The sequence below is a fragment of the Chiloscyllium punctatum genome, chromosome 49, assembly GCF_047496795.1.
Source record: "Chiloscyllium punctatum isolate Juve2018m chromosome 49, sChiPun1.3, whole genome shotgun sequence".
NCBI classification, from domain to species: domain Eukaryota; kingdom Metazoa; phylum Chordata; class Chondrichthyes; order Orectolobiformes; family Hemiscylliidae; genus Chiloscyllium; species Chiloscyllium punctatum.
The window spans coordinates 5,699,622-5,712,117 of NC_092787.1; the positions used below are offsets into that span (position 1 = coordinate 5,699,622).

At 39.8% G+C, this 12,496-nt stretch overlaps 1 protein-coding gene across 2 annotated transcripts; it reads left to right on the plus strand.

Annotated features, from left to right (window-relative positions):
• The first annotated feature begins 2,760 nt into the window (after nucleotides 1–2,760).
• On the plus strand, nucleotides 2,761–12,178 carry LOC140469339 (keratin, type I cytoskeletal 18). Of its 2 annotated transcripts, none has more exons than XM_072565758.1 (8): nucleotides 2,761–3,182; nucleotides 4,305–4,387; nucleotides 4,574–4,730; nucleotides 6,512–6,676; nucleotides 7,141–7,266; nucleotides 8,751–8,968; nucleotides 9,527–9,576; nucleotides 11,879–12,178. In XM_072565758.1, the coding sequence occupies exons 1-8, from the start codon at nucleotides 2,799–2,801 to the stop codon at nucleotides 11,989–11,991; spliced, it is 1,296 nt and encodes a 431-aa protein (XP_072421859.1). In that variant the 5' UTR covers nucleotides 2,761–2,798; the 3' UTR covers nucleotides 11,992–12,178. The 2 variants fall into 2 exon arrangements, with proteins under 2 accessions (XP_072421859.1, XP_072421860.1); XM_072565759.1 differs by having other exon boundaries at nucleotides 9,530–9,576.
• The last annotated feature ends 318 nt before the right edge of the window (nucleotides 12,179–12,496 follow it).

A 12,496-nucleotide genomic window follows, 5' to 3' on the forward strand; every position in this document is an offset into this window, starting at 1 on the left:
TTTTCTAGAGTAAGATCTATTGAAGAAATGATAATCCTGAACTTCCTGCATGTTAGCAAAATGCTGTTGTCAGAAAACTAAAGAGGAAGTAGCAGGACATGGGCAGAAGCTGTGGGATATTCACGTTAATCCACAACTTGGCCATCACCTTCAGTATTTGTGTTAGTAAGGACAAACAGATTTGGCCTAGACATTACTTTGAATGCACGATCTAACTGATGGTCAGCATGCAGCCAAGATATGGAGGTGCTGTGTTGGACTGGGGTGGACAAGATCAAACGTAACACGACACCAGGTTAATTTGTAACCTGTTGGACAATAATCTGCAGTCGTTTGACTTTTGACCTTGAACAGGCATTCAGCCAATTAAAATCTAATCCCTCCTGAAAAATGTTTTAACAAGCATCTCTGGAATATTATCGATGAGTGTTTCAGTCTCTTCACTAGCTCGAACTTGTTGAATTTTTCCCACTCCTTGTGGAGACGTAATGAAATAAATTACATGTGGGGAAATCGATGATTCAAACAGGGCTGCAAGTCAAATAAGCAGGTCTGGTGGTGACGTCAACCTATTGAGCAATGCTGAAGGTATTTGAATCAGCACAATCGTGAAATTAAACTATTCCTTTTAACTTGCTACTACACATTTTTATACAAATCAATTTTATTTGAAAACACTGTTGTTCGCCTTATTTTAATCATTATCTGGTGTGCATCTTCTTAAACCAAAACACTATAGATTGACACGGTATCAACAAGCCCTTTCTGATGAAGGGCTTTTACCAGAAACGTAATTCTCCTGCTCCTTGGACGCTGTCTGACCTGCTGTGCTTTTCCAGCACTACACTCTCGACTCTGATCTCCAGTATCTTCAGTCATCACTTTCGCCTAGGATAGCTACAAGGGTCATTAGGTTGTGAAATAGATTTATAAACACGATTGCACGGTGACATTTTACCATCAGTGAATGAGTGAAAAATATACCATCACTGTAAGATATTCAGGCTGGTTCGCAGATTTAAGCAGAGGATACTATACACAGTATAAGGTAGACTGCTCTATGAGGTAAAAACAATGCCTGCAGATGCTGGAAACCAGATTCTGGATTAGTGGTGCTGGAAGAGCACAGCAGTTCAGGCAGCATCCAACGATCAGCGAAATCGACGTTTCGGGAAAAAGCCGAGCGAGCTACAGTGATACTGCACAGAACAACAGATACACAAGATACTCTGGGTAGTAATGTGACTCTAGCTGCAGTGTAACCGAAATAGGATATTAGCACAGGACACACAGAATTGTTGGAAGAGGAACAGTGAATTAAGCAGCAGACTCGAGTGACCATATGAACTACAAGGACAAAGTTTGAACACTCCCATTACATTTCTAGAAATTGTTCGCCTGAATTAACTGCGGTTTTAATTGTTACGATTTACCTTAATCTGGCTGGTCAGCGTGCGGTGCGTGGCTTCGATAAATTTGACTGAAACCAGACAAAAAAAACTACATTCTTCATACAGCAACAATACTAAGATGTAGAGTTTGCCGGTGTTGGATCGGGGTGGACAAAGTGCAAGCCTGTACTTTCAAATACACCAAACTGTAGTCTGGTGTTGTGTGATTTTTTTTTACTGTGCCTATTAAGGACAACTCAAGTCCATAGCTTATGTTGTTTGTTTAAACAAGCGTTTAATTCACAGAGAGTTGCGGGAAACGATTAAACGGCAAGAGTTACATCATTTATCAAAGAAGATTATCATGTAAAAGATATCGGTTTGGGCAGTTCGGCGGGCGAACCCTCTGCTATAATCCGGCGGTGCGCGGCTGTGGTAGTCTCTGGACAGGCAACAAGCCCCCACCCCCCCCCGTCCAAAGTCATCGAGGATCCTCCAATATCCAGCGCAACGCCCCCAACTCCAAACTCAAACAGGGGGCACAAAACATATCACACATGGTATCAGAAACATTTGCTTCTGGAGCGGCCGGCTCTGCTCCAGCACAGTCAGAGTGAGTGAACTAGACAAATCGCATTGCTTTCGGGTTCAGGTGTAACTGTGTTTAGGATGCCATTCCCTCGTCAATAAAGCGCCTTCCATTAAAGTGGCCGATTATGTCAACAGAATTATTTTGTTTTTTTAAAAAATCAACCTTTTTATTTCCAAAAGTATACTTTATACATAAAAACCTGTATCTATCCAGTCACAAACGCAGTTCTGTTCTGTACAGTAGCATATCAAGGAAACAAACAGTTTGACTCTATCCAAAAGAAAAGACCTCACTCACTCACACAGAATCAACCTGTCATCGAACACCGACAGGACAGGTAACTCTTAAACCCAAAGTTTCTAGCTCAGAGATAGGGACACGACCACTGCACCGCAAGAGCCCTTTCAGGTTATTGTAAGAATGCTCGCACAATTACTGATCGCCTTTCTGTTTGAGATCGAATTGTACATGTTATTACCTCATCGCTTAAAGAACAGTTTAAACATTATGCCAAGTTAAAGGTCTCTGTAATTGACTGGAAACCTTGTCTATATTGGAAAGTCTATATGTAAAACCAAGGGAGGTGAGTGTTAATGGGTTTTCCACCTAACGTTATTATGTGATAAGAAGTGGATGTTTTAGCTACACCAACTATATAACAATGCCCGCGGCTGCTGGGTGCAGCTCCCAGCTGGGTGTGGTTCTGCGGGATTTCACACCTTCCCCACCTCCATCCCTATCACTCTCCATCTATATAAATGTGAGGTCACGCAGTTGCAGTGCACTTGATCCATTTGCCACAGCGACTCGCCACCATGCCCAGCATCACCAGCAGCAGTTCGTCTCAGCGCCGGATTTCCACCCGGGCGGTGCCCAGCTTCTCCAGCAGCTCAGTCCAGAGCAACTCCTGGACTCGGGGCCCCTCTAGCTCCAGGAGCTCGGTTAGCCTCTTGGGCAGCTCCCTGAGAGCGGCCACTGCCTCCAGCCCCGTGCTGGCCGGCGGCACGATGGGCTCCAGCGAGAAGCAGACCCTGCAGGGTCTTAATTCCCGCCTGGCCAACTACCTGGAGAATGTCAGCTCCCTGGAGAACAGCAACCGGGAGCTAGAGCTCAAGATCAAAGCTTTGCTCGAAGAGAGAAAACCTGTTTCCAGGGACATCAACCCAATGTTAGCACAGGCTCATGCCCTGAATAAACAGGTACAGCTTACCCTCCAGTCATTTTTTAATATCAATAATTCAGTAACAGTTTTGTAGCAGCTTTGCAGGCGGGACTAGATTGGGTTGGGATATCTGGTCGGCATGGACGGGTTGGACTGAACGGTCTGTTTCCATGCTGTACATCTCTATGACTCTATGCGGTACAATCCCTGTGATTTAAGACTGTGTAATTAGTTCTAATAAGCTCTAAAAAAAAGGTCACCAAAGAGACCCTACTACCATCAATTACCCTGAAATACTCGTTTGGTCAGTAATCTCGTTTAGAGAGAGATTTTTACACTAGCTGGATGCAGAACCTGGCAACTCTTCTCCCCTGTTTAACCTTTGGACATTGTTATTCATGGTTTACGCGGGACCGGTAAACGTGTTCGCGGGGAAGCGGGTGAAAATTTGCTGCTTGCACCATCCCTGACAATGTCAGATCATTTTCCCGCGGGCGGGTCGGCTGTTTAATGTCATCTACCCAGTTTGTCTTGCCTGTGTGTTTTTTGTCAGATGAAGGAATTTTCAAAACAAAACATACAAAGGTCATTACCAGGGCAAAATTACATTTACATTCTCTCCCTAAATGTTTGTCCAGTAACAGGACAAGGTTGTTGGTATTCCTGTTTTAAGTTCAGAAAGCCAACTGCTTTCAGAGGTGCCGGCTCGATAACGGGATTAGACAGCAAGCATAAGCAAATTGACGGAGAAACTCCACAGGTCCGATAGCGTCTGTGGAGATAGAGGGGGGAGGGTGTAGAGTTAACAATCCGAATCCGGTTTAACTCCTTCAGACGGTCACTGGACCCGAAACGTGAACTCTGCTTTCTCTCTGCCAGCCCTGCTGAGTTTCCCCAGCAATTTCTGACTTTGTTTCAGACCTTACAGCGTTCGCGGTTCTTCATTTTATTTTAGTCAGACAGTAGTGGGTCAGGTGGATTCAGTCCGGCTGCCTCTCTCGACTGCTGGGGAGAGTGAGAAGGAGCGCAGGTTCGGTTTCACATGGGGAGAGTGCCGTTTCCGGATATAATTAATATAATAATCTTAAACTAGTAAACAATTTGTTGCTTTGTAAAGGGACATCTGATACCAAGTTTGCCTCAATCTTATGCCCTTTAGATCCAGGATCTCACAATGCAGAACGCTGTTCTGGTACTACAAATAGACAATGCAAGACTGAGCGCTGAAGACTTTAAAATGAAGTTTGTACTAAACATTTCTATTTCACTCTGCCTTTTAATCCTGTCTTATTTTGCGTTCTTAATTCGATGATTTGTCATATTAATACATCGCGTATAATACGTATTGGTAGCGGGTATGTTATAACCTGTCGGGATACGAACCTGCCCGCCTGTGTATTTTAATCTGAGCGAATATATCTGGGCTAGGGCGGAGTCGGAAGCTTCCGTTCGCCAAACTGTGGAGAGCGATATCGACCGGATGAGGCGCATCAAGATGGAATACGACGACAGTTGCATCACCCTGAGAAACGAAGGGGAGATGCTCAGCGAGGAACTTCACTTCCTGAAAAAGAATCACCAGGAGGTGAGAGCAGGGAGCTGGCGCCAGGAGGGGTCAATATTAATATTATGAGTGTGTGTGTGTGTGGGGGGGGGGGGGGGGGGGGGAAGGGTGTGAGTGTAAAGGGGTATAAGTCTGTGAGAGGTCATTCGACCTCGGACCTTCGGTTGACCATCCTCCAAGGTGGACTTGGGGACAGGCAACAACACAAAGTGGCCCAGCAAGTTGTCTACCCATAGGTAATGGCCTCAACCGGGACCTTGGGTTCATGTCATACTACAGGGTGACCCCATTGCACCACACACACAGACACTCCTACAGACACACACACACTCACATACCCTCTCTCATAAACAAACTCTCTCATATACTGGATTAGTGGTGCTGGAAGAGCACAGCAGTTCAGGCAGCATCCAACGAGCAGCGAAATCAACGTTTCGGGCAAAAGCCAACTCTCTCATATGCTCACACATACACTCCCACACACTCACTTGCATCCTCTCACAGATTTATAACCCTTTACATTCATACTCACACACACTCTCTCTCACAGACACTCATACCCCCAACACACACACACATATGCATGCAACTTGTAAGTTTGTGGGGTGAATTTGTACTGCAGAATTACATTTTATTTTGCTGAAAAACTGCAAGACTCCATGTAAGATTCTGTAAATCCCTTTTTTAGATTAGAATCAGTCTGAACATTGGGGCACAGACAGCCTCACACAGGGCACCTCACACCTTCAATACATTATCTGGGCCAACATGGCACCTATTGTTAAAGTTCACTTGAGAATGTAACTTCAAGAAAGTTCTGGAATTTACATATGAAAGAACTGAAACCAAAATGCCCATTCTAAAAGATGAGAGACTTAACAAACAATCCAGGTCTTTTTCAATATATAAGTTACATTACACTGTAAACTTTTGCTATAAATTCTGTCTCCTATGATCTTATACTCAACAGCCACTTGATGAAGGAGCGGTGTTTCCAAATAAACCTGTTGGACAATAACCTGGTGTTGTGAGATGTTTACCTTTGTACACCCCTGTCCAACACCAGTACCTACAAACCAATATTAATGGGTGTACCTAATGTTGTTTCTCTAGTTGGCAAATGACAACATTTAAATTAGTTCACTTGCCAAACAATCAGCACAGGTTTTACATGCAGTTTTACCATTGATTGTCCCTTTGAATTGGTATTCTTTCAAATTGTCCTGATGAGTTCACAGTGAGATATTTTGCCAATATATATAGTTTTCTCAGCGATATTCTGATCTAAATATTGTTATTTTCTCCAGGGTGGCGTCACATTACATTATAGAATGAAGATCATTAATGTAGCTCTACAGCACAGAAACAGACATACACAGCTCAAGTGTTCTTTACCTCAGTTTCAGATCTTCCCACTTATTTTAATTAATCATTCCTGTATATCCATCTATTACATTCTCCTTTATTTTGTTTCTCTTTAAGTGCACCCATGTTATTCACATTAAAAAAAACATTTGTGGTAACAAAGATCCACAATTCACTAACTAAAGAAGTTCCTTGCAAATTCCTTTCTGGTTTGGTTTGTGACTATCTTAATCTATATTATCATCTTAGATTGTCCACTCGTGTAGTTAAAGTAAAAATGCTGTTTCCAAACAGGATATTTGTAAGTACTGGAAGGAAATGGATCATTCCTATGAATGATAATAATTGCAGTGTTATGGGAGGGAAGCTTGGAATGATGAGAATTAAATGTTGTGTAATAACTTAAATGTCAAAATCTCACTGTCATTTTTTGATAGGAGTTGAGAGGTGTCAAATCACAGATTAATAATAATAATATCACAGTGGAGATGGACTGTGTGAAGCAAGATGACCTTACTCAGCATCTTGAAGAGATGAGGAAGCAGTATGAGGAAATGATGAATCAAAACAAAAAAGATGCAGAATTGTGGTTCGAATCCCAGGTAAGTTCCCTTAAAGTGAAGGTGAAATTTGCAATCAATATCTTTTGGTTTGAAGTTTTTTCTACATAATAGCCCCTGGTATCCATATTTTTCTGTAACACTGTGAATACAAATAAACATTTACATATTATCACAGATGTAACAGGCCATTTTATACAAATGATGAATAAAATCTTTATCTAAACTGAATGAATCATAATTATGGGTTTGGAAAATGTAACAGTATTGTGAATTGTTAAATACTGTTGGAATGATTATGAATATAACATTGCAACAACGGGACTAGCCCTATATGAATAATGGATTAGTTTGTTGACATAATTTATATTTACAATACACAATTTATATTTAAATTTTTTCAAAAATTTACATACCTGGAGTCTTACATATGTATTTTCTTCATCAATTTCATGTTATAATGCATCTGTTCAATCAGAATTTATAGCACTTTGTTTTTACTACAGATGGAAACAATCACCAAATCAGTAAAGCAGACCAACAAAGAGATTGAGGTAGCTGAGGTGGAACTCCACAATAAGCAAAAAATATTGCAATCTCTGGAAATAGAGCTTGAAATCCTTAGGGGACAGGTATGGATGTTTTTCACATTTCTAAAAATTGTACCACTTAAGGCAAAATGAAGCAGCACAAGATCGAGCTTACTTAATATGTATAGTGGATAATGGAGAAACTTTTAAAATGCAATGTGGTGGAAAATAATTGAGAGCAACATGAAGCCGTAGCATATGTATGGATTCTCTTGCATACAAATCGAGCTTTAACCTTTTTAGGAAGCCTTACTTTAATATTCTGCTATCTTCTAGTCAATATCATTTGGCGTCCATCAAGAAAGTGAATAAACTGGTTTTACAGACAGCTTATTAGCAGTGTGTCTGTGTTTGCCAAGATCTTGCTTTGGGCTGTTAGGAATTCCAGTGTTTAGTTGACAGTTAGTCTCTAGATTGTCTCTAGATCCTTTAAAATTGTGTAAAGGTTAGCACTACCTCTCCTCTGCCATGGCTACAAATTGTTACGATGTTGTTTTAGATACATTGTTCATAATTTATTAAAATAATGACATCAAAAATTTTGCTAACATGAAGTGAATGAAACCTTATAAGTGCAAAATAGTTGTTTAAAATTTCTATCATTTCAATAAAAGAAATACTGGTTGGAATTTATAAAGAATCTGAACAAGCAGTATTACGAATATAAAATGAAAGTTCAGCTATAGCTTAATAGCAAACTTCATTACCATACATTTGCATCTGATGATTTCTGGATTTTTCTTGAAAGTCTTTCTTAATTTAGACATGAAATATAAAAACCAAAGAACAGCGAATATTGGAAATCAGAAACAACAACTGATATTGCTGGAAAACTTTAGCAGCTCTGGCAGCATCTGTGGAGAGAAAGTAGAGTTAATGCTTTGTGTCCAGTGACTCTTCTTCAGAACTGATTGTAGCGAGGAAATGATTGGTGTATATATGCTGAAGATGGGGAGGGGGAGGAGTAAACAATGAGTGGAGGTGAAGCCTAGAGAGTTAGAGAACAGCAATTGGACAGATAAGGAATGGGTAAAGGTCAGCCTAGGAGAATGAATAGCTGTTAATGGGGATGATTGGTAGGTAAAAGTGGTTTGGTTGTAATAGCAGCCCATGTGGTGACAAGACCTGAAGTGTGGGCGTTGGGATAAAGACATGGGAGAAAGTGCTCAGGCCTAATATTATTGAGACTGATCCATTTCTTTGTCTGTCCAAATGGTGTTTTTCCACTCTCTCTGTCTCCACAATCCTTCTCCTCTCCTGAGTACTTCTCCTTCCAACCCATTTTCAGCATATATACCAACCTTTTCCTAGCTACATTCAGTTCTGAAGAAGGGCCATTGGATCCACAACGTTAACTCTGCTTTTGTCCACTGACCCTGCTAGAACCATTGAGCTTTTCCAGCAATTTTTGTTTTTGTTCTTAATTTATATTCACAGAAATTACGATATTGCTCATAGATGATTTTTCCCCGTAAACCAACTTGGACATTCTAGCTTATCGGAATAACTGCACATTATCTTTGCAGAATATGGGACTAGAAAATATATTGCTGGACACTGAGCAAAGATATAAAGTGGACTTCAGTAACATGCAAACAACTGTCTCCAAGTTGGAAACTGATTTGTTCAATGTGCGGAATGATATAGTGCTGAACAAAGAAAAATATGATTCTCTTATGCAAGCCAAACTGACTCTGGATGCAGAGCTTGCTGAGTACAGGCGTTTACTTAACGGGGAAACAAGGTACTGTACATATAATGCTAAAGACTGTTATTAAAGGAACACTTATGGCAATAATTCACAAAGGGAAAAAGATCCCCCAAAACAAAGACTGCAATTTTGGGTGTGTGAAAAGATTTGGTTACAAACAGTCCAGAAGTGTATGCTGACATCAATTAATCTGTCCTAAATTTCTTTGACTTTTTGTTTTATTTTGGGGAAAGATAATCTGTAAGTTCTACTGTAACTTCAACAGAAAGCCTCGTAAAATGTATATGGCCATTTGCAGCATTTTTCCAAAATATAGAGAAAGGTTGTGGAGCCCATGTAAAATTTCACAAAGTAAGCCTTTCTGTTTTCACTCACCTAACAGACTTCTTCCCTTCAATTTGGACCAAATATGTTGGTGGGATGGACAAAGTAATGCACGAAGTGTTAACCTAAGTTAAAACGTTTCAGTTTAGGATAAATATTATTTAACAAGACAGTAAGCTCATTGTGTTAACTTAATTTACATATAAAGTTTGCTGTTAACTGCTGAGCATGTGAATTTGTGACAAATAACTGTTCTTTTCTTGATAGCAGAAAGGTTATTCATGTTCCTCCTCCACGTTCACCCTCTCCTCCTCCTCGTAAGTATTCCTGTGTGGTGTCTGCCACACTGTAAGGATTCTGTCTATGGACAAACAATCTCAGCAGTCTGATATTTGATGTTTTAAAAACAGACAATGTCTTAGTCATCTGAAAGGAAAGCCACTGTGGAGGTGGATGGTTGCAGAAAGGAATTGATGATAGCCAGATATATCATTATTATTTGTGCTCCTTTCAGCTATACAGTGGGTTGGAAATCACAAGTTTTAATCTAATTGGATATCTGGCACAATTTATTGTGTAGTATTGAATTAATTTTTCAACCATTCAAACAGCTGGAGGTGTATAAGAAGCAAAATCACTGTTTGTTCGCAAATATAAACTATCTGATCATTACTATTGAAATTTAGCAAGTTAGGTGGACAAGAGTAAATCTAAATATTCTCTGATTATTAACTCTTTTGTTGCATATATCATGTTTGAAAATACATGACATAGATACGTAAGACATAGAGTCAGAAGTAGGCCATACAGCCCATTGAGTCTGCTCTATCATTCAATTAGATCCTAGCTTAATTATTCATGCTCAACTCTAGTTTTCTGCCTTTACCCCATATCCCTTAATTGTTTTTATTGATTAAAATCTGTCTACCTCAGCTTTGACTATGCATAACAACCCAGCCTCTCCAGCCCTCTATGGTAAGGAATTTGACAAATTCAGTGCCTTCTGAGAGAAAAGTCCTCCTCTTTCGGTTTCAAAGGGCAACCTCTTTATTCTGAGATTATGCCCTCTGGTTCAAGCCTCTCCCACAAAGGGAATCAACTTTTCAGCATCTCCTCTGTCAAGTCCCCTAAGAATCTTGAATGTTCTTTTAAGGTCACTTCTCATTATTCTAAATTCCAATGGGTACAGGCACAACATAATCAACCCCTCCTCATAAAATAGACTGTCCAAACTCAGGATCATCCTAGTGAATCTTCTCTGTGCTGCCTCTAATGCCAGTAAAACTTTCCTTCGAGAAAAGGTCACAGTTCTTCAATATTCCAGCTGTAGTCTGACTAGTGCCTTGTATAGTTTCAGCAAGAATTCCCCAATTTTATAAATAAAACCCAACAGTCCATTTGTCTTTTCTATTACTTGCAAAACTTGAATGCTCGTTTTTTGTGATTTATGTGCAAGGATTTCCACATCCCTCTGTACTGTAGCTTTCTGCAGTCATTCTCCATAATATTTAGTTCCTCTATTGCTTCCCAAGTTCATAATCTCACGTTTTCCCACATTAGTTTCCAAGTTTTTTTCCCACTTATTTGAACCAATGTGTATCCCTTTACAGACTGTGACATCCACACCTCTTGCCTTTCCACCTATGTGTACCATCTGCAAACTTTGCTATTGTACATTCATTTTCCTCATATGAGCTATTACTATACACACTGTAAATAATTGTGGTCATAATACTGAATCCCTGTTGCATTACCACTAATTGCAAGCCCATCAATAATTATTACCTTTTACTTAGAAGTTGCATTCACTCTTTATTGTCAAAGAAATCCCAGTCTCCATCTCATAACATTCAGTTACCTCTTCACCAGCATCCCCCTTGACTTCATCAGACACATTTTAGTAACATCTAACAATAAATCCTATCTACACAACTCTATCTTCCAGGCCCAATGCTCACATATTGTCCACTGACTGCAGTATGGAAACAGGCCATTTGGCCCATTGGGTCCACACTGGCACTCCGAACAGCATCCCTTCCAGACCCACTCCTTACCCTATTCTTGCATTTCCCATGATTAATCCATCTAGCCTGCACATCCCTGGACAATATGGGCAATTTAGCATGGCCAATCCACCGTTTCTGCACATCTTTCAACTGTAGGAGGAAACTGGAGCAAACCCATCCAAGCACAGGGAGAACATACAAACTCCATACAGACATTCAACTGAGCATGGAATCGACCCCAGGTCCCTTGGTGCTGTGAGGTAGCAGTGCTAACCAATGAGCCTTCTTTTTGCAGGATTCATTCTTCCTACATTAAAGTCATTTTTCAAAACACTTGTTCTCGATCAACTGCAACCTTTCCAATTACTGCTGTATCATTAACTTCTTTGTCCATTCTGATTTCCTGAAATATGTACAAATCGCTCACACATTACTTGCTTCTCCATCTCTTTAAATCCTATCAGTTTGATTCTGTGACTGAATAAAAATGTATTACCTTCAAACTATATCATCATCGTGACTGTGTTTATGATCTAATCTATCATGTTAGTCATGCATGTCCATAGTCTGAAGAGTTAAATGTCAATATCAAATTTCCTTTTTATCTTAACAGCTGAAGTCACAACAAGGAAAATTGTCAAAGTGATCACAACTACATTAGTTGATGGCAAGGTGGTTGATGAATCGAGTGAAGTTGAAGAAATTAGTGAGAAAAAGCATGCATAGAAAATGCTCTAACATGTAAAATCAATGAACTTGTGAAGTGTTATGCATCATAAGGAAACTGTTACTGGGTATAATGGGTATTTGAAATAATGAAACACTATAGTAATCTTGTATAAAGAATTTGAAGTTTCTACTTCAACAGTTATATTCAATTATATAATGTCTAATAAAGATCATATTTCATGTCCATTTGCGTTGGTGTACAAATTATTCCTCTTACAGCCATTCAAGCAACCTAATTTCATGAACATACTCAAGGGAAAGACCTTCATAAGCAACATCCTAGATGCTCCATTAGGTTGCATGTTGATTCCATAGTAAGCTTACATTTTTACTGAAACAATATTGCCTCACTTACAGAATTGGTGATTGATTTTTTTATGTGCAATTACTTGCATTGATGTAGCACCTTTTAATATAAACAAAATGTCTCAAGGTTCTTCACAAAAGTTTAATCAGACAAAAGCTCACACAAAGCTAAACAGGAAACATCAGGCAAGATGGG